Source organism: Haemorhous mexicanus, chromosome 9 (genome assembly GCF_027477595.1).
Source record: "Haemorhous mexicanus isolate bHaeMex1 chromosome 9, bHaeMex1.pri, whole genome shotgun sequence".
In the NCBI taxonomy this organism is placed as follows: Eukaryota; Metazoa; Chordata; class Aves; order Passeriformes; family Fringillidae; genus Haemorhous; species Haemorhous mexicanus.
In genome coordinates this window covers 31,340,762-31,362,524 of record NC_082349.1, presented here as the reverse complement: position 1 = coordinate 31,362,524, position 21,763 = coordinate 31,340,762, and the positions used below count along the sequence as shown (strand labels likewise).

The window sequence follows — 21,763 nt, the reverse complement described above, 5'->3', positions numbered from 1 at the left end:
GCTGGTTGAGATAGTCATGTTTCTACACCAGTACCGAAACAGGTTCACTGAAAACGCATTAGCAGCTGCAGAACACAGAATAGCTGGATAAAAATCTGATGGAGTTTTGGCTTGAAATAATTTCCCTGTCCTTTTATAATACCTGATTTTGTGTTGCAGGTCTGTAACTGTTTTGTTGTGATACAGTGAAAAACAGAGTTCGAGATAAAGAATTTTTGTAAAGTTTATTAAGGCATAAAATAAGAGAGAAAAGTCCAGTGCTGGGGTGCTCCTGGCAGGCAGCCAAAGAACATGCCCTATCCTGACAGTGTTATCTTTATATGGTTACATCCATTACATTATTACATCGCTGAAGTACATGCATATTCATGTGTTTCACTGTCATGGTTTGAGCCTGGCCCAATGCTAGTGCTTCCATGAAAATACTCTTTCTCTGGTATCCACTGTGAGATGTGATCAGAAATAGAGCAGAGCAGGCTCTAGCTTAAGAATGAAAGAAAGAAAACTTTATTAACCTAGGATTATAAGAGAAACACACAGAACACAGGATGAAAACTTTCTAAATTTCCTCCTCCTCCCCCCCTCAGATTTCTAACACATCACAGTAAAACAAATTTTTGGATTTTCAATTCAGTTACTACCCCTTAGATCACTTACTCTCAGTCTATCACTACTCTTCAGATAATCAATTCTCAGTCTCTCAAGAAGAGAGGAGTCTCTCTTGCACTATGGGCTTTTCCAGGAAATACAGTTGAAACTTCTTGTGTTTTTATGTCACGCGTGGCACCGCCTGGAGATCATTTTGCCATTATAACATCTTCTTTCCATGCCCAGTGCTCTCACCCCTGTGCAGGGACCAGAGCTGCTTCTAGGGTTTTCCTTTTTAAAGGTGCTTTGTCTAGTTCTAAAAGAGCACAGTCTCTCACCTTTGGGACACTTGTCTCCCCTAAATTTCACCCCCTGGGGCTGAGGGGTCTCGAGAACAGAGATCTTCTCCTTCTTCTTCTTCTCTGAAGAATGGAGGGCACCACCCTCCTCACCCATCGTCTCTGTTCATGCACTCTTTTACATCACTGCACTCTCCTGGCTCTGAACCATTGCCTCCCCCTAAAAGCAGTCTCTGTGTCACAGGAACACAAGTGGTTCTGCCCATGGCTATGTAAGAAAAGTCTAGCCAAAGGGCTACTCTATCATCTCTTCTCACTTAGGATTTTTCTCAGCTTCTCTCAAACTTCTTTCACTTGCACCAACTTGCACTACACTTGCTTATCTCTTGTTATCCTGCTATCTTATTAACTCTAGGAGGATCAGCATTTGCAAGGTGTCTATCATCTACAAGAACAGGGTTTAAAGTCTCAGGCTCTGCCCGTCTATGAACTCTCACGGCTGGCTGCCCTGCCGGGCACCCCCCTTCTCTTTCACGCCGGCCGAGCTATCACAGGCACAGGTTCTCTCCCTCCCTCTCCCTCTGGGAGGGGGGGTGTGTGTGGCTGCGACCAAAGCCTCGCAGTGCTCCTCCACCCTTCTATCTCCCAGGGGCCTCCTCCCTTCTGTCCAAGGCCTGGCCTACCTCCTCCGGCCGCATGGCCTCCCCCGCCCCAGCTCGGAGCTGGGCAGGGGAGGTCTGCTGTCTTCACCAACCGAACCCAAGAGAGCTTCCCCGGGGAGTTCACAGCTTTTAACCCCCTGTGTTCTCAGAGGCGTATCCATGCCCTCAGTGGACAAACCAGGTGCCAATTTTAAAATCTGAACACCAGATCTGGTGTGGTTTGACCACACCATCCTAAAAAAACTCATTTCCTCTCAAACCACGACATTCATACATTATTCAAACATTCTTGTAAATTTTCTGGTGTTTTGGGAACTTCTTTGTTTTGGTTCTTCACACTTCAGCTTATCTGCATAACATCCTGTGTGTCAGGTCAATATATTTTATTTCGTCTTGTGTCTCCATCCTGCTGTTTCACATCCTCTGATAAGATTTTGTATGTCCTCCTTAAATTTAACATGGTATTCTTTACTTGTCCTCTGGTGCTCTGGTTTGTGTCACAGTTATCTTATTACTTGGAGGATTCAGTCAATGGAAAGGGGAACAACATGATCACTTTACACCATTTGTTTGGTTACATAGAGGTATTTTAACAGCTAGTGTTCATCTAAGGCCTATAATATAGTATATTCACCCTACTACTATTTCTATAGATTGTGCAGTACAAACTTAAACTTATAGATTTTGTTATACTGACAAACAGCTAAATAAAGGTGTACATTATATGATATCTGAATGCTTATGATCAATGCAAAAACTAATATCTATAAATATGAAAGCTAATATCATATTGCAGTCCTCTTTTTTATTAACAATACTAAGCAGACATTTGACTGAATTATATGCTGCAAGACTGTTGGTCTAGGGCTGAGGGCAGAATATCCTGCCCTCTCATGAACAACTCTAGGCAATATATGAGAGGGAAGTTGCAGTAGGGGAAGAAAAATCCTGCTTTTAGCGCTGTCCCCATTCCCCTTTTTATTTGTACTGTATATTACCTTGTGTGACTCAGACAGAACAAAGACAAGCAGGATTTTATAGAGATAATTTCTTCAAAATTTGAGCCTACTTTGGTCTCTCCTGCTGACAGAGTCCAGCGTGCCTTCTGTACTGCCCTGATGTGGTTTGGACCAAGTATGCATATACTGGAGAATTTAAAAAGCACAGTGGGGTTCAGCCTCTATTATCCAAGAGCTATAAGTAAAGGCAATCCACAGCTGGATGTAGGAAAATGGAAAAATACAGCAGCAAATCTACTCTTGTCAGCACCGAATTTCATGCAGCAAAGCAATTCTGAGAAGCTCAGCAAGATCACAGTGATGGACCTTGGACATGAGAGTGCACAACATGGGTGTCATCTGTTGACAGATCCTGTTTCCTCCTAGTATGAGCGTCATGGTGGGAAGTGCTTTTTGAGGACCATCCCTGGGGAGGTGGCACCAGGCTGAAGATGCTACAGTGGGATATGCTGGCTCTAGGGCAGTGGATTCTTGAATGGGAGCAGTCTGAGCCTGCATGAGAAATGCCTTGAGCCTTCAGGGGTTAGGGCACTTCTCAAGCAGGTCATGCCCTTGGCCACAGCCGTGTGACTTTAACCTTGTGTGATGGGCATGCAGCTGGCAAGACAGCTGGCCTCTGTGCCTCCTGCTGCCTTCCTGCACATCTCATGGAGCAGAGTCTGCTTCGAGAGGTGCTCATTAACCCTCAAAGAGAAAAGTCCTGTTTGAGCACAGTTTTTGCTCGTTACAGAAAGTATCCCAGTGCTCACAGGGAAGCTGCAGCAGAACAGCTCTGCAGACCAGAGAAACATGCTCAGGGTGGTGCCTTCAGACTACTGTAGCACAAAGATCCGAGCACAAGCGATTAGCAGGGAAACCAGGCAGCTTCGGGGCTTGTTTTGATTTCTGCTCTGTCCTTCCAGTCTAATACACTTAGCACACATCAGGGAGCAGGGCAAGGAGACGCTCTGTTCTCACATCTTGTGAAGTCAATCAGTTGCATAATATGAAACACAGGCAGCAGGAACGTGATCAAGTGCAGAGAAGGGACACATCAAGCACTTTATTGCGGCTGTGGGAGGGGTGAGCCAGGCCTCTCTCTACCCAATTTATCTTTTCCAAACTGCCTTTTGAGCCTGTTTTGCATCAGCTGCCTGTCACTCTAAATACAGCTCGGATTTCAAGGTACCTTCCCTCCAGCCCTTGTCTACTAGAACAGGAGGGGTAAACACCCCCTAAAGCCACCGGAGCGATTCAGAGGATTTAGAAGACTCAACTTCCTCTGCATTGTACTCGCAGCGGGGCAGGGATTGCTCAGGGGCAGTGCAGGGCTTGAAGAGTGTGGGGGGAGCCAGCATGTGTGTGAGACAGGTGAGAGAGACCACCAGGGCAGGGGTCACCGTATTCAAAGGGCTCCTACGAAGGGAGGGAAATCTCTTTTTTCTTAAGATAAGGCTTAAACTCAGGGATCCTGCAGCTTTTGAGAGGTCACTAGGCAGCTAATCCTGTGAGGTATAAGTAGATTTTTTCTGTGTATGTGTCCTCCTGCAGTCAGGAGTACCTTTTACACCATCTGAAAGGAGTGTGAGCACCAGGGATCGGGGTATCATGGCAGCCTGAGCTCTTGGTTGTTTCTGCTTTCGAGCCTTCTGCTTGTCTCCCATCAACAAGTTCTTAAAGATTTCACAGATCCACAGTGCTTATTCAGAGATCACGCTGCAGATGCACATGCCCACATCAGAAGGGACAGACCCTCTGCACACGGCAGAAACTGCACCACCCTGAGGGTGAGCCTGAAAAAAGACCGGGAGAGTTGCCTTGTTGATGCTGACTTAGAAAATTACAGATGCCATTCTGTTCTGTGCCAGTGAAAGGTTTAATGTGATGGCTTACCAGATGCTCTGCATGCCTGCTGGCAGGTCAGCCCCATATATTTTGGTTGAAGGAAACAGGGTTAAAAGATGGAGAGCAACAAGGTATGCTGAAGGAAGAGGGGGCAAAAAGAAATCACTCCAATATGAAGCCTTCCAGGCATCTGCCACTGTCACAAGCAATTTGCCTCTTTTCCTAACAAACAGCAACGGCATTTCCTGTTCAAAGCATGTCTGAGATCTATGGGAATATATAATGATTGTGAGGGGCTTCTGGGTTTTCTTGCTCCATTTGGAAATTCATCTCTTATCCTTGTTATATTAGTACTATTTTTAGCTGCTCGTACTCCGAATGTAAGTGATTCTCCATGATGCATCTCAAGCACAAGATGACAGTAAAGACACCTGGGTGTTGCTGAGCTGAAGAATCATTCTGGAGCTCATATGTGGCACAGTTCTCTTAGAGATCCTACTACACTGTCCTAAAGCACTGGGGAGCGGCTTTCAGCTCACTGTGACCTCTCTTGCAGGTCAGCAAGGCCACTCAGCACATGCAGATGCTCCCTCCAGGGACAGATGAATGTCCCTGGAGATCCTTGGCTGCTGGAAAGTGTTCCCAAGGATTGTTTTGTCCAGATTCTGTGGGATGTGTCCTCTTCCTTCCCATGGCTCATCTCAGGGCCTCTCTTCACAGAGCTTCCTGCCCGTACATCACTGGTTATTCTTTCCCTTTCCAGCTCTCATGACCCCAGCCTTTCCCATTCCCAGGCAGCATGTGTCCATCCCATTTCTCAGCCTGGCCCTCCCTTCACAGGCACCACAAGATGCTGGTGCTCACAGGACAGGGAGAAATACAGCTGGTGTCTGGTGGCAGCACAAGGGCAGGACACGACCCATGGAGCAGAGGTGAATGCACAGGGCAGCATGGCCATGGTGTGCAGCTGTCCCAGTGACATGGGGAGAGGACAAGCAATGCCCAGGCAGGATTTCCTGGCTGATGGGATGTTGGGCATGTTTTGATGGTCATCTAGTGCTCTATGTAACAGCCAAGGTCTGTGTCTGGCAATCCTTTCCAGGTGGGACAAGTCCATTAGGGAAGTTAAAGTGAGTGGCAATCTCATGTTAGATTTCGGTGTGTGAGGTTTAGCTGGACTGACTGGGACTGCAGCATAATTTCACAAAATGGGGAAACGCAATTTGTCTCAAACTGCAATTTCTTATGATGAACAAATGAGATAAACACTCTGTGCATATGGAATATAATACTCTTTGTGCATGATTTATACCATGACAATACTGAGCATTGCTGCTCTTTTCAGTGTGATGCATGTCTTTAGAGCTGACTTGTCTTTCCAGTGATCAGTGTCCTGGAGCCGAACATACTTGATCTGAAGAAGTCCAGGTCCATAATGTACCTTTGCAGCTCCATTTATAAGGTTATCCAACACAGTATCTCATTTGACTTTTGCATTACATCCTTAGAACCACAAGTCCCCTGTGGATGACCATTTAGGATTGCTGCAGTAAGTGTTGGTCAGATTTCTGGGTGATCCAAGTGATCCTGTGTTACATGAGCCAGTTATGGATACACTGGAGGGTTGATTCAAAACACGTGTAGAAGCCCATATTTTTTCCTCAAAACTTATTTCTAGCTGAAGCACCAAAGCATGAATGTGCCTTGGGAGAGCAGCTTACTGGAGGCTCATCTGCTGAGCCAGTAATTGCAGTGTTTAGCATCCAGCCTGCATCTGGAGTACCAGAAAGACTGGTTTCAGAAGAGACACTAAACTCTCAGGCACTTGCATTCTGCTGAGAAGTTCAGAAGGATAAAATGTAACAACAGGAAGCAGTTGTTTCCTCTTTTTTTGAAAAAGCAGAAATTTCTGAGTGATAAGGCATTGAATGTTGTCCCTCTGAGCTTCAGCTGCTGGGCACAACCATGTGCCATAGATTTTGCTCACAGCTCTTCCTCCATCTCACTTTTAAATCTTTCTCTCTGGCACAGTGAAACTCAGGTCTGCCCAGACTTTCAGCACTCCTGCAACATAAATTTTAAATAGCAAGATGTCCTGACAAAACAGGGCTCGGCAAGCGTCATCTGTTTTCCAGAAGCCTCTGCATGACTGTTACACAGGGTATGCAGTCCCATGCAACCAGTCTCTGCAGCAACTCACATTTGCCTGCTCTAGTAATTCCACATTTTTGCTACACTGGATGTTTGCTACTTGCAATTTAATTTGTCCACGTCATCTCCAAGACAGAGGTCAAGAAACTTCAGGCAAGGATCAACTGCTGTCAGCGTTTCCTCTTCTCCCTGTTTGTGAGGTTTAAACCAGTTGCACATCAGGGCCGACTGATCCATTGGATACCTGGCACCTTTTAGAATTGTCTCTCAGGCTGGGGCTGCATGAAGACCTTTTACTTCTTCTCAAGTCATTGTATGTAGCACACTGGCATCACGCAGTGCCTTTGAAAAGGTGCTGTCTCTCTGCTGCAGCTGCTTGTCCTTGCTTTTGTGTTTCTTTAGCCTGAAATCGTGATTCTTGCCACCCCATTCACAGGCTTGGAAGAAGTCACCTTTTAAATAACAGGCATACCCTTGAGACAGGCACTAACAAATGCTTGCTGCTTCCAAGCTACCGTTTGTGAGCTGCCTTAGAGAACTCAACAACTGAACTGTGAGCAGAACAGCAAGCAACGTGCTTGTGACATGAGGCCATGACCTCACTGACAGAACATCCCCTGGGCTTTTCACCAGCCAATAAAGCTCTAGCTTTTGTTCCCTGGCATGGGCCTTGTAGTAGGGCACCTCTAATCTTTCTAAGCTGCCACTACAAAGATAAGAGGGAAGGGAGCAAAAAAGGTCCATTTGAGGTTAAGAGAGTAGATCCCGCTACATCTGCAGTGATGAAAGATTTCGTTTTGTAGCTTGTAACTTCTCATCCAGCAGCGCTTGTCTAGGCAGAAGACAGCTCACTCACATTGAAGGGTTGGGCTCTTTAAAGCTGCAGAACCGGAGCTGCTGCACAGCTGGGTTGCTAGGGTGCAGAAGGCACAAGAAGTGGTTTTGTTGCACACTGTACATAAAGACATCTTAATTTCTGATGCATCAACTCTCTTCCTGCCTCCTCCTACTCTATACCTTGGGGTGAAGCAATCGGCCCACGAGCGAGAGGTGTGTGCCAACCACTGACTGTGAGCAAACTGTGATTGATGGGCCCCACAGGGTCACTCTGGGCAGTCCCACCACCACCCATCACAGCTCCTGGCTCAAGGGTGTAATAGATGGATAATGAGATGATTGGCTCTTGCAATTAAAAGATAACTATTGTGTGAATATTAAGAAAAGCTTTACTGATGTATAGTTATGTTATTGTAGTTTAGATGTCCTCTGTTCTCCCCGCCGTTCCCTTTCCCCTCTGTATTGTTGCCATCAGACAGCCTGGGTTGTCTAGGATGGGTAAAAGAAGGCTGCACATGTGCCCCTTGCATGGGGCAGTTGGGAATGGAAAACCTTGGTGCTTAGGGGGAGCAACATGGCAACACCTGATCTCCAATCCAGTTACAAGGAAGCAGTCTCCACCTATAAATGGCAAAGAGCTGACTGACAGACTTTGGGAGAGGCCAGGGCTGGCTGATGCAACCCCCAGGGGTATAAAAGAGTGAGCATCCACCTTGAAGAGGAACCAGCCATGTAGTATGCACGTGGGCAGTTCTCAGCACTGTGAATTTTTCCTTATATAGTCCTTTTGTTTTATTTTTGTCAAGGTTTAATAAACCTTTTTAAATTTTCAAAGTGAGCAGTTGTTTCTCACAAGGGGACTACCCAGTAAGCCTCAAGCAGTCAGTGCAAACAGCACATGAAGAGACAGAAGGAACACAGAACTGTCTATTTAAATAAACAGCAGCTCAGTGTCCATTGTAAAGACAGCGAGTGTCTCCCTGCCTGGGGCTACAACCCTGGGAATGATCCACACAGTCTCCCATCAGCTAAGTGCAACTGGCTTGCACTAGGATTCTTAGAGGAATAGACCAGAGAGCTCTCAGGACAAAGAGTGGTTCTTTTCCATTCATTTAAAAATAAAACAATACTGGAATCGGAAAGCCATGCTTTCTGATTTTACCCACAGCATTTTTCCTGGAGAAGCTGGAAGCCTGGGGCTTGGACTGGTGCACTTTTCACTGGGTTAAGGACTGCATGGCCAGGCCCAGAGAGTAGGGGTGACTGGAGTTACATGCAGCTGGTGGTCAGTCAGCAGTGCAGTTCCCCAGGGCTCACTGTTGGGCCCAGTCCTGTTTAATATCTTTATCCATTATGTGGAAGAGGTGATCGAGTGCACCCTCAGCAAGTTCACAGACACCAAGTTGAGTGGGAGTGTTGCTCTGCTGGAGGGCCAGAAGTCTCTGCAGAGGGACCTGGACAGGCTGGATCCATGAGCCAAGACAAGCTGTATGAGGCTCAAGAAGGCCAGGAGCTGGGTCCTGACTCTGGGTCACAGCAATCCCATGAAATGCTCCAGGCTGGGGCAGAGTGTCTGGGAAGCTGCTGAGAAGAAAAAGACCTGGAGGTGCTGGTCAAGAGTGGATGAACATGAGCCAGCTGTGCCCAGGCAGGCAAGAAGGCTAAGGGCATCCTGGCCTGGATCAAGAATAGTGTGGCAGCAGGACCAGGGAAGGGATTGTTCCCCCTGTACTGGGCACTGGTGAGGCCACACCTCAAGTACTGTTTCCAGTTCTGGGCCCTTCACTACAAGAAAGACACTGAGGTGCTAGAGTAGGTCCAGAGAAGGACAATGAAGGTGCTGAAGGCTCAGGAGAGTACAAGTCCTGTGAGGAGCAGCTGAGGGAGCTGTGGGTGTTTAGCCTGGAGAAGAGGAGGCTCAGGGGTGACCTTATCACTTGCTACAACTGCCTGAAAGGAGATTGGAGCCAGGTGGGGTTTGGTCTCTTCTCCCAGGCAACTAGTGACAGGATGAGAGAAAGTGGTCTCAAGCTCCACGAGGGGAGGTTCAGTCTGGACATCAGGGAGAATTTCTTCACTGAAAGGGTGGTTACGGATCAAGGCAGCCTGCCCAGGGAAGTGGAGAAGTCACCATCACCAGACATGGCACTGTGTGCTATGGTTTAGTTGGGATGGAGGTGCTTGGTGGAAGGTTGGACTTGCTGATCTTGGAGGTCTTTTCCAACCTTAACAATTCTTCATGATTGGTCCTCACGATTAAAGTGGTCCCCTAGGAAAGGGTGAGCTGTCCACTTACATAGCTCTTAACCTGTTGATGAGTTCAGGAGCACTGTTAGTATGGACAATGGGGGGCACACTGGAAAAGGCAGTGATGTCATTGATACCAGCTGACATGATCTAATGGAAAAATAGACCTTTTCTAATGAGCTTAATAGCTTTTTCACAAGGAAGTTATGGTGGTGAAATAGATTCATAAGTGAATATGACATGCTATCAATATTTGGCTTAAAGTATCATAATATCCATACTAAATGCATTACAAGTGGCTAAATGAGACATTTCAAAGTGATTTTTGTATGAGAAAGCATCAGTGAACCGCCATATGTTGACTGGTTTGTGGTACAGTGATTGTCTTTGTGATTAGCAGGAAATGTTTAAGGGGCTGTTAATCAAAATGGATGAGGAGACAGAGATTCGGGAAATTGGAAGGCAAGTTACTCAAAAATAGATTTTCCTGTGGCCTGATGGCCATGAAAAAAGAACAATAGCCAGACCAAAAAAAAAAAACCAAAACAAAACAAAAAGCCCAGCCAACCAATCAACCAAAAAAACAAACAAAAAACCCACCAAAAAAATCATACAAAAACCCAACACTTATTTCATTAGCAAATCCAAATCAGGAGAGGGAAAAAACCCATCCATTTGGGCTGAATGAAATTCTTCCTTTGACACAAGTTGAAATATTTTTTTCTGGGTACTAACAGGACAAGTAGGCAGCCCAAAACCTTGGGGTTGAAGCAAAGAAAAATATGACTCCCACCAATCCCTCAGAATGATTAGGAAATTCCAAGCCTTTGGAAATGACAAAAGGCCACTGATGCTGTTGTCGGTGCACATACAAGTAGGAAACAACTGAGAGCATGAGGAAATTGCCTGGATTGCATATTTGGTTGTATGAACTGTGCAAAGCTGGAGCCAAGGGAGGCTCCAAATGAATGTGCTAACGCCTACAGAGCATCATTTCAGAGAAGAGCAGACTCATCAAGAAACTACGACACCAAACTAAAGCTGCTTTCCCTTTAAGAGTTCCATTTTGCCTCGTGCATGCAGAGCAGAAAGGGGACTGGGTCAGCCTGGAGATACATCCATGCACTCCAGACATCTTCTGTGTGAGCGGCAGATGACCCATATTGCAGAAGGGTGACTCATCCCTCCTGCCAGGGCTGAGCTGGGGGGGATGGCCACTCCTCAGGCCACCTCCAGGGGTGGCCATGAGAGCCAGGGCCGTGCTCACACATGGAGTCACACGGTGCAGTGCAGAGCCATGGGAAAGGACAATTCCCTCAGACTCTGCTGTGGGACACTGTTTCTGGGAATCCCAGCACTGGCTGGGGGACCCTGTGGGGATAAGTGTGGCCTCTCCGTGTGTCTCCTAGGGAGGTCAGGCCACTGTCAGTGCCCTGGGACAGGAAATGTGGCTGCATGCAGTGTCAGGCTCAGACATGGGCTGAGTTCATCCATCCAAGCTCAGGCCCCAGTGGTCATTCCAGGGTTCTCTGCTCCCTGCTCATTAGCTGTAATTCACTCAAGCCACATGCCTGCGTGGATAAGATGCAGCCCTCAGCGCTGGAAAGAAATCTTACCTGCTAACAGGTGTACAGGTCCCCTCCCCACAGCAGGGCTCAGCACTGGGGCCACTCGCCTGGGCAGAAATGTCACCAAAGTGGCTACATGTGGAGGGCTTCTGCAGCCTGGGGGCTTGGGCACCAGTGCCACCCCCACTGATGCTTTTCAGCTGTGTGGGAGCTGCTCCAGGTCCTCACCAATACTGTCTGTCGGACACGTATTGGATATGGATGGCCATGGGAAAGATGTGCAGGGCCCTGCCCAGTGTCCACCGTGCACCCCTGGGCATTTGTTTGCCCCTTCCCAAGGGGCCTGGCTGGCTCTGTAAGCGATGGCACAGGAGCAGGAGTGGCTCACAGCTCCTGCAAGGCAGGCTGGGGAAGGAAGGCAGCTGTGGCCGGAGAGGCCCTGGCCCAGCGGCCCATCCTCGCAGCCCCACGGCACGGCCTCCCCCTACGGGCTCCCAGTGCAAAGCAGCAGCCGCTGCCTGGTGCCCTCCCATCCCACGCCAGCTGCTCTGGGGTGGGAAGGGATGGGACTGGGGCGGGAGGGCAATAGCCTGGGGCAGCTCAGCCGCGGGCAATGACCACGGGAGCAGCGGCGCTCCTCTGCTCCCTGCCTCCTCCCACGGGCCGCCTCCGGCTGTGGGAGCCAAGGGACACATCCCACAGGCACTCGTGTGCGGGGTGAGCACACGCGTGTGACGTTCTTCCCTGGCAGTGGTGGGAGGGAAAGCTCCCTTCAGAGCCTCGTCTGCAGCTGCTGGAGATGCAGCAGGGATGAAGCGGGGGGGGCGAGGGATGCCACGGTGGGTACCACAGACGTTTGCAATTGTGCTGGCTCCTGAGAGCCCTGGGTGCCTCCAAAGCCCTGCACGGCCCAGGGACGGCCCAGCCCACCCCCAGCCCTGCACCAGAGCTCATCCTCACCGCTGAGCTCTTCATGAGCTGGTGAAGCAAGCCAGGCATGACGTGCCAGGCGTAAAACATGGTGTGAGCTGCTGCTTCACGAGCTGGCAGGGAGGAGGAGGAGGAGGAGGAGAGTTTGGGGTTGAGCACAGCACAGTCTGTACCCTAGAAGAAGCCTGCCTGTGATGGTGGGAGATGGAAGGGGATACTTTAGATTGGAGACCAGCTGGGGTAGCTGAGAGGATATTAAACTGCGAGAGCTGGGAAACAGCTTAGAGGAGAAACAGTGCACAACCCAAACTCCTCTCATGGGGTCCGGGCTGAGCCAGTCAGTGTTAATGAACTGGAAAAAGGGAAGTTTCAACTGCAGCATTTCTAGGAGTCTTCATGCCCAGTCCAGGGAGCATAGTCTTAATTTTAAAGCCCTTTAGGCTGGCTGTTGTGATGGCAGTGCTGGAAATTCCTGATTACAGCCTGCTCACACAGAAGTTGGGGAATGCAGAAGGTGACCTGATGTCAACAACACCAGCATCTGAGTGTCATTACAGCCATGCAGCAACGTGCTTGCAATCCACAGAGAAGTGTGACATTCCTAAATCTGGTTATACAGCATTTTGCAGACAAACTGCAGAATTTTTGTGTTCTGCACAGAAGTTTCTTTCCCTAGCAAGCAGCCTTTGTGACCTGCCTGAGCCAGAGCTCTAACCTTGCCAGAGAGAGGGGCAAGGTTAGAGCTTGCAAACACCTTGATTGTGTCAGCCTGTCAGTAACATTGCACAAGTTTGATAGTCAAATTAAATTAAGTATATATAATTAAGATTTTTCTGTTGGCCATATTCTGCTCTTAGACTTCTCCCCAGACAGAAGACACCACAGAGCATAGGCACCAACTCTGCCAGTGCTCAGTTGCTTCCTACAGATCCACCCAAGCGCTGTCAACTCACCAACACTAAAAGGACGAGGGCATTCACTCAGGTAAAGTTTTACACTGCCCTGAGCTGGAGCTGATTTTTAGTCCAAAGAGTGCAGGACTCACAGGCTCGTTGCCTCAGGTTTGGCAGCAGGACAGTCCTACTCCTACAAAAGCATTTTACAGTTAATTAGAGCCTTGCCTTTCAGCACAATTAATGATCTTAGAGGATGCAGTATGCCAAGGCAGGTAAATTCTTGGGGATCTGGACTCGATGCTGCTGGCTGTAGACTCCAGAGACACAGAAGGGAAAGGCTCATCCTGCAACTTCTGCAGATCGTGAGCAAAGCAGTGAAAGGTTTCTGGGAGAGGGGATGCAGCAGTGGATAGTGGGCAGGCAGCCTGCTACTAATCAGAAGCTCCTTTATTTCACAGTGGGAGCAGGACTTAAAATGCAGCAGCCCATATGCATCTCCATCTGCCCAAAGACTTCCCCTCTTTGATAACGATGGTACAGGCTGTGCTGAGCTGCAACTTGATAAATATCAGCCAATTCTCTCCCTCCCTAGAGAGGCAGGGAGAGAGATGCCTTCTGCACCATCCAAGGGCTGAGGACAAGTAGCTGAAGTCATCCTGTTCTTGGAACTACAGCAGAGCCAATGCAGTGCAAGCACCCCCCCCAAAGTGTTTCATGGGCTCAATCTTTAGCATAAAGTACCCTCAGAACTGCTTCAAAGACTTCTCTGGGCAGGCACAGTTAAGCCTTTTATTTTAATTAACCATCTTTCCTTGGTGATACCAGAGTCTCCAGGTCTGGCTTTTGATTTTGCAAATGCAAATGGAGAAGGTGTTGCAGTGATACCCATATCTAAGGCAGATGTGCTGCCAACTTCCTCAATTCCTTTTTTCCACGCATGTATGCGAGCTGTCCTCAAATTTATGTGTTGAGACATGCATATTTTATATTCCAATAGTGCCTTGCACCTCCCTGGGCTTTTGCTGCAGCCTCACCAAAAATATATATTCACATGACTCTGGAATAAAACAGGAAAGTCTCATCTGCCTGGGTAGTTCCCTGGTGAATTTACATTCTTCTTTCCTTGAGAGCTCTATTTTCTACATTCGTTTGGATTATGGTAACCTTTTCTGTTTAAAATTCTTGTCCCTTTCTTGGTGCAGGTTACTTTAAATAGAAGAGGAAAGGAAATTAACAGAGGAACCAGCTAAGCTCATCTCACGTCTGAGAACTGATTCTCTGACCTTTTTCGCTCTCTGTGTCCCCCCGCGAAAATCTGCTTTTCATCTGCACCATTCCAACCTCCTGCAACAGAGGAAGTCTCCGAAGCTTTTTGAGCCCTTTTCAAAGATTCCACCTCTGCAGCCAGACACCGAGCTTCGTTTCTGGTAAGGTTTTCAATCTCTCTCACCCCTTTGTCTGGGTTTTATACGTCACCCTCTTCCTCTTGGGTGGGCAAAAAGGGGACGGGTGCTGCTGCTGTGCTGACTCCTGACTGGGTCACCCAGCGCTGCCGGGCTGGGCTATAAAACCGAGCCAAGGCAGCGCAGCTGCCGCGCACACCGAACCGAGCCCGCAGTCGGCGCAGGACCGTGCGCAGCCTCTGCCGCTCCTGCCTTGTTGTTTTCCCTGGAATACTGATCCGACCTCGGGAGCAAGATGTGCAAGGGACTCGCTGCACTGCCAGCCACTTGCTTAAAAAGGTACTGTTTATTTCTGAGCATCTGGTAATGGTCTTGGTTAGCCCGGAGACAAGCTGATGCATTGCGCTTTGTGTCGGAGGCAGGAGGACGGATTTGGCTCTGATTATTTTGCAAGATTAGATACAAATGACCGCTTAGAGGCTTTTGTGGGTTTTTTTCAGCTAGAAGCAGAATTGCAGAAAGGTTTTGTACGGAGCTGGGGGAACTCTAAAGCCTTCCTTCCCATCATCCCCATCATCAAAACCAGCAGCTTTTAGCATTGCGATATTTTGATATTCCTGTCAGCTGCTTCTGCTGCAGTCTTTGGACCCCTTTTCTCCTTTGGCTCCTCTCTGCTAAATTTTCTAAAAATTCTTCTGAGGGGGAAGCAAGGCAGACAGGATAAAAATGAAGGATTATCCCCTGAAATGCATTTCAGACGCAGAAATGCAGCCTGGCAGCACCAGAGACCCGTGTGGCAGCAGGCAGGGATGCGGGCACGTTGGATGTGGATGCGGCACCAGCTGGTGTGGGATCAGCCCGAGTTCCCTGGGCGATGGTGAGGGGCCAGGTTAGGCTGTACCCCAATGCACAGCACTGTGGGGGTGGTGTGGGGCTCATCACACCCCTGCCGTGTGGTGCCAATCTGGATGGGCTGAACCGTAGCCCTGCAGGACCTGGCTGCACCCCGGTGTGTGGGATCAGCAGAGCAGAGCCTGCACAACCTCAAATGTGCCCTCTGCCCCATAGCCCAGCATGAGGGGTCTCTAGGCTGGCATGAGCCCTCCTGGAGGGGTGCTACTCCCTTTCTGGTGCTCTGGAGCCTGGAGATGCCCAGGAGGGAGCCACAATACTCCCTTCTCATCCAGCCCATCCAAACTCATGCGGGTCTCTGCTGATGCAGTGCTGCCTTTCTGCCCATCCGTGCCTGCAGCAGCACTCCTGAGGCCACCTCCCAGCAGATGTGCAGTGGCATGGGAAAATGCAAGCAGAGACTCAGCTGGCTCCCATCTGAGGATAAAGCTTCCTGCTTATGGTTGGATTTGAAAACAGGTGCTGAAAATGTGAGGAAAAAGTGCTGACACTTCCAATTTGCAGGACATTTGATGAGGATAAAAAAAAATTGAAAAATGCAAGGAAAAATAGTTCACATCTTTTAAACACCACTGTCCAGGATTCCCAGCAAAATCTCTCTCTTGCAGAAAGCTGTGGGACTGGCTGCAAGCAGCAGTGTCTCGTTTCCTCCTGCTGCCACCCTCCTGCAGACCTGAGCAGTCTCCTTCTCCTGGGCAAGGAGCATGACAGCACCAGGCAGCCCAAGCCTGGCAGCCCAGAGACCCCATAGTGGCCTGGGCAGAGTCTGGGTGTTGGTGTTGGCCACAGGCACCCTGCTCTAAAGCAGCTGTGAGCTCCCTTTGCTCTCCCCGAGTGCTGGAGCCATAAAGGAAACATTTCTGAGGCAAGCAGCGAGATCAGGTATGGCCAGGAGCCCTGACAGAGCACTGGAGCAGAGAGCAGTGCTGGGGGGCTGAAGAGCTACTGGAGCTCAGCCCTATGGCACAGCCTCTTGCTCCTTTCCAGGCTCAGATCTGAGGAGAAGGAGAAGAATTTCCTGCTTTACACTGTGGCTGCACCTTGGGGCAGGCCAGGGCTTGTGCCCCTGAGCAAGCAGGCATAGTCTACCTATTCCCCATTCTTAAACTGGAAGGAAACCCAGAGAGGTGCCAAGGCCAGTATCAGCTGCATATCTAGAAGCTGCTGTGGAGAAAGGATTGTCCTGAGCTGGAAGGTGGAACAGAATTAAGGATGAATCTTCAGAGGAGCTTGCTGTGGAGCGAGGGAGCAGCTTGCAGCCTGTGTGGGCTGGTTGTGGTGGAGCTCTTGGCTCATCCCGACCTCACCCCACAGTCTTGCTCCAAGCCATTGACTTCCTCCCTTCCCTCTGTGTCATGGGCTTGGTGGGATGGCCTGGCGTGGCCCTGCTGTTCCTGTGGTTGGCTGATGAGGTGGGGAAATGGCAGGGGCTGCAGGAAGGGATTAGTGAGGGTGTAAGAACCACTCATTGGCAGCTGGGCAAATCAGCTCAAGGAGAGGTGACACACACAGTATGCTGATGCTTTTCTATCACAATATTTGTACTGTAAGCAGTAGGAAAACAGCAGCTTCTCCCCCTTTGCCACCTGCTTCCAGGCTGATGACCTTCTCAGGAAGATGCTGATGAACATGAAAAATTACTTCTTTGGCATTGTTGTCTTTGTCTAGAATGAAAAATATGCACTATGCAATGAGTGGAAAATCAGCACTGGAGTCCCTGTCAGTGACCTGCATCTGTGTCACTGAGTAATGCTGGAGGAGCCTGTGCAGTGAGGAGGCTGCAGAGGGAGTGCAAAGCATTGTCTTCATCTCCTCCTTGATTTTTTTCTTTCAGTGCCAAAGACATGAAGCACCGTCTGGGCTTCTTGCTGCAGAAGTCAGATTCCTGTGACTACAGCTCTTCCCAGGGCAAGAAGGAGAAGTTATCTTCAAGCCAGAGGTAAGAGCAGGTGCTGTCACCTAGTTAATCCCAGACTGGCTGCAGCATGTTGTTTATTCCTTCACCAAGCTTGACTCCATTAGTGTTTCTGCTGCTGCTTCCCAGTTCTTCATGAACACCTGGGCTTGGATCTAGCGTGGCAATAGCCCTCAGGTGTTGATAGTCCTGTCAGCTGACTATCAACACCTGAGGGCTTCAATTTCCATGAAGAATACTGAACTAGAGGTCCCTTCTGCCACCACTTCTGTGACTGAATATGAATGAGCACAGGAGAGAGTGTGTACAGTGTCCTGCACAGGGGAATAATGCCATTCCAGACCCAGTGCAACGGGACACATTGCAGAATCAGCATCCCATGCCTCTTTGGGCTGGATTTGTACAATGGTCACACACAGCTGCACAGAGGTGTAGGCACACAAACCAGCCAGCAGCCTGTCAGGGTGTCACTGCTCTCCCAGCCTGCAAGGAGACAGTGTTCTCTCCAAAGAGGGCTCCAAAAGCCAAGGTTTGCTACTGGAACAGATGAGCCCTAGGGTGTTCTAGTATGGTAGAGGGAATGAATGCAGGATGTGCTCCCTGTGTGTTTCCAGCTCCCACATTGCTCTCTTCCGCATAGCTACTGTTCCCCTGACAGGTTAAAGGAACCAGTCCTTTGGAGTTCACTGATATGACCTGTAAGAGTGATTCCAGACCTGTGTTTCAGCAAGATATGCAGCCAGGTACCAAATAAATATGAACTCCACAGCAATTTTTTTCCAGGAAAATTCATTTCTAGCCCATGTCTGGTGATGAGGATTGCAAACCAAAATTTCTGTAGGTTAGATCTAGGATCCCTGGGGGTATCTGTAAAACAAGCTGATATTTCATTCTCAGTCTCTTGTGTATGCTCTTACAACAATCAGGGAAAAAGATTTTTCTAGTGGCGTTTAGAAACAAACCAAATTGGTCATTTCAGTATTCTCTTTAACTCAGCCCTGTGTTTCTCACTTTGTCTCTTCTTAGGCTTAGCCAAGAGGAAGTAAGAAAATGGGCAGAGTCTTTGGAAAATTTGATCCATCATGACAGTAAGTGAAGAGGGCTCTTACGCTGCCTGCAGAGCATGTGTGCTCTGAGCAGTCCTGGGAAGGGACACAGGACATTATCTGATTGTCTCTTAGGAACACACAGGAGCTCCTTTGGCCACACAGACCTCTAGGAGGGGTGGGGAAGGGGCCTCTTGCTCAGATCTAAGGCAAGGGTCAATCCCAATGCATCATGAGTGTGGGCTTGGCCTACTGCTGAGCTGTCTGTTTTGTGAAAGCAACTGGTTTAACCCTTGTGCAAGAGGAGGGCAAGACTGGGACACACAGTTAGTGGTGGGTTAAACAAGAACCAAAAGGTGGAGATATTATTTGCAGCTGAACCCATGGGAGACTTTGCCTTCCCATCAGCTGTGGGCTACACTGATGTCCTTGAGGTTTCCTTCACATTGTTCCCATGGTCTGAGACTCTGTGGAGCACGCTGGCTGTCTCCTCAAGGCCTCCTGGGAACACACGAGTTGCTTGTGTTCCCCTGGCAGGGACACTGAAGGTCACAGTGGGGGAACAGGCAGCTGGGGCCCCACATGTGACATCCCCATGGGACCTGTGTGCATTCCAGCCTCCTCACCGCCAGCCCCAGGGCAGCTCCTCACTCAGCTCTGGGAAGGAGGGCCCACAATCACTGTTTGCTGGGATTCAGGGGTGCAAATGTTCAGGGACCCACACTCTTGCCTGACCTGGTTTTCCTCTGAACAATCCGTAGGAGGACTGGCTGCTTTCCGTGCCTTTCTCAAATCTGAGTACAGTGAGGAAAACATCGAGTTCTGGGTCAGTTGTGAGGAGTACAAGAAAACCAAGTCACCAGCCAAGCTCAGCCCCAAGGCCAGGAAGATCTATGATGAGTTTATCTCAGTGCAGGCCACAAAAGAGGTACGTGCACTGAACATTGCTTGGGCAAAGGCACCACCCTAAATTCTGAACCGGCAGCGCAGCCAAGCAGAGATCAATAGTTTCACAAGAGATGAAGGCTTCTGCTTCTCTGCTAGTTAGCAAGGACATGGTGGGTCTTTCATTGATTTTATATTAGATTTGGCTAGAGAGAAAGTGTGTTTAGTTACAACCACATGGCCATTCCATGCGCACACTGAAATGGGGGAAGCCCAAGAGGACCATGATTCCCAATGTTTCAGCTGCTCCCATGCAGTTTGAGTTTCCTGGCTAGCTGCATTCCAGAGGGATGTGTGTCAGTCTGCCCTGACAGCTCTTCTGGTAGCCAAGATGCATTGGTATCCAGCTGCACAGATTCTGCTGATGTTGCAGGGTGTCAAACAGCCATTTCGGACAACTGCTCAGCAAGCACACGTGGCAGAGAGACACTTGGCTTTCCCTTTCCTATGCCCCATCTGGGACAGGTTCTACTTACACTGTCCCTTTGGCCCTTTGACAGGTGAACTTGGATTCATGCACACGGGAGAAGACGAGCCACAACATGCTGGAGCCTACACTGTCCTGCTTTGATGAGGCTCAGAGAAAAATATTCACCCTCATGGAGAAGGATTCTTACCGTCGCTTCCTCAAGTCCCCTTACTACCTGGACTTGGTCAGCCCACCTGGTGCTGGCTGTGGGCCCGAAAACTGCAAAAGAAACCACGCTCACAGCTTAGACTGCAACTCCAACATCATCTCTCAGTGCGCCTGAACCTGCAGCAAGGCAGGGGCGGGCCGGGCTCTTGCAGAATATGTGGCAGCAAAAGCATTCATTGGCATGAAGCAACAGAGCTGTCTCCAGTAGCTGTCTAATGTTCCAGTTGTATCCCATGTCATGCAGCAGCCAGCATTTCTAACTCAATCCAGGCTCAGTGTGTGTAGCAAACCCTCCTCTGATGGGTCGGTGTAGGAGCACTGGGGTCTGTCTGGCAGGAGCTGGGGCAGTTGCTGCGTGTGCCGGGGCTCTGCCGAGCCCTGTGAGCCCAGCAGGGTGCTGGGGAGCTCCAGTCAGCCCTGGCTCTGCCCACGGAGGGACCAGACTGGCAAGGTCACTGTGTGACACCCAGCGAGATGCAGGGCAGAGAGGAGGCCAAAGGAAGTGCTGGGGACTGTGATCTCCTCTTTCTAATCTGCAGAGGTTTAGGTGAAAAGGGCTGGCTCTGGTTCTTAGCTGTTCATAACTCCCAAATGTCCAGGCTGTCAGGAGTGTTTGCTCAGAGCTCAGGCTGTGCTGCATTGCAGCATCAGGCACAGGAAGAGCTCCTACTCTTTCTTGAAGGGAGACCAAAACTTTTCAGACAGCCTCCCTCAATCATCACAGCCACAGTCGCAGGGAAGCTCAGCCTCCCTCAGCCATCATGGGAAGCTCTTCCCTCTGGCTGCTGCTCCCTCTGTAGCACCCTGTTTATGCTGGCCAAGGATCTTCCCTAGGGCTGTGGAGAGCTGTCACTTTGGGGGAGGTTCATTATTTCTTATGTTATTAAATGCAACTTTCACATTCCCAGGTTGAATAGTCCAGCAGAGCAGAACAGAAACATGTTCCTTCTCTCCCAGACAGGTTTATATTCCTGACTCTGGGAGTCCCATTTCAGGTTTGCCTGTCCTGGCTTGAAGCAAGCAGTTTGTGAGGGAATAGGACCACCACATCTGAGGAGGAAAGGCCCTGCTTGGGAGTACTTGAAAATGCTGGAGTTTTTAAGAGTGTTAGGAATTTCGGTAATAGCGTGGCTCACTTTTCCTGAAGATGGTAGGAGGAAGGTGTCTGTCTCATTACTGCTCCGGGGCTTTGCCAGAAGGCAGCTGACTTTTTAATTGCTGTGGTGAGACACGGCCTTTGCTGTGGGCTTTGACACTGATCCGCAGTGGGAAGCGCAGGAGGCAGCTGCAGGATTGCTGCTGTGAGCTGCAGCACCAGGAGTCTCACTGTCCCCCGCCCTTGGTCTCTCCTTCATTAGGTATTGCTACCCTGGCCACTGCGTACCCGGCACTCTGCATCCCAGCCCAGACAGCAGCTCTCACACCGGGGTTTTGGCATGGCAGGAGGAGGCTGTGGCTCTCCAGGACCATAGAGAAACTTCTTTTGTAACATGTGCTTTATTTTGTATTTATTCAATGTACCGACACCTGTCACCCTGCATGCTCAGCTAAGAGATGGAGAGGCTTGCTAAAGCGCTGAACCTAGCCAAGCATGTGGCTATGTTTTATTTCCCCTGGTACTTGGGAACTCTTGGTAACTATTGCAAAAACTGTATCAGTATTTAAATAATGATGAATGCAGTCTAAATAAAAATGTTTGTGTTAGTCCCTTCTAAAATGCTACTATGTAAACAAAAGAAAATGCATGGAGGTCCAATTCATTGGACAAGGCTGCTCTTAAAATTTATGTTACAAGTGGCTTCACTCGGAGATTGTTTTAAGTCACAGAAAGATGAAGCAACAATAATTTTATCCTTCAGACACCTTCAGCACCATGAGCCTGGG

The 21,763-nt window shown here is 49.1% G+C and overlaps 1 protein-coding gene and 1 long non-coding RNA gene across 4 annotated transcripts in view; both read left to right on the top strand.

Moving 5' to 3' along the window:
• The window catches only part of RGS4 (regulator of G protein signaling 4), a 145,050-nt gene extending 123,454 nt beyond the window's left edge, over positions 1-21,596 (top strand). Inside the window, exons 3-7 of one of the 3 annotated variants that reach the window (XM_059854846.1) lie at positions 14,224-14,448; positions 17,171-17,275; positions 18,278-18,339; positions 19,059-19,225; positions 19,743-21,596. In XM_059854846.1, the coding sequence (XP_059710829.1) occupies positions 17,181-17,275; positions 18,278-18,339; positions 19,059-19,225; positions 19,743-19,994 (576 nt within the window). In that variant the 5' untranslated portion in view covers positions 14,224-14,448; positions 17,171-17,180 and the 3' untranslated portion in view covers positions 19,995-21,596. Of the gene's footprint in view, positions 1-14,223; positions 14,449-14,552; positions 14,764-17,170; positions 17,276-18,277; positions 18,340-19,058; positions 19,226-19,742 lie in introns of those variants that run through there. The other 2 variants (XM_059854845.1, XM_059854847.1) reach the window with 2 other exon arrangements.
• LOC132331407 (uncharacterized) lies at positions 14,784-16,973 on the top strand. The gene is made up of 3 exons (XR_009487569.1): positions 14,784-15,301; positions 15,945-16,218; positions 16,324-16,973. It is a non-coding gene; the product is annotated as an uncharacterized LOC132331407 (long non-coding RNA).
• Positions 21,597-21,763: the final 167 nt, after the last annotated feature.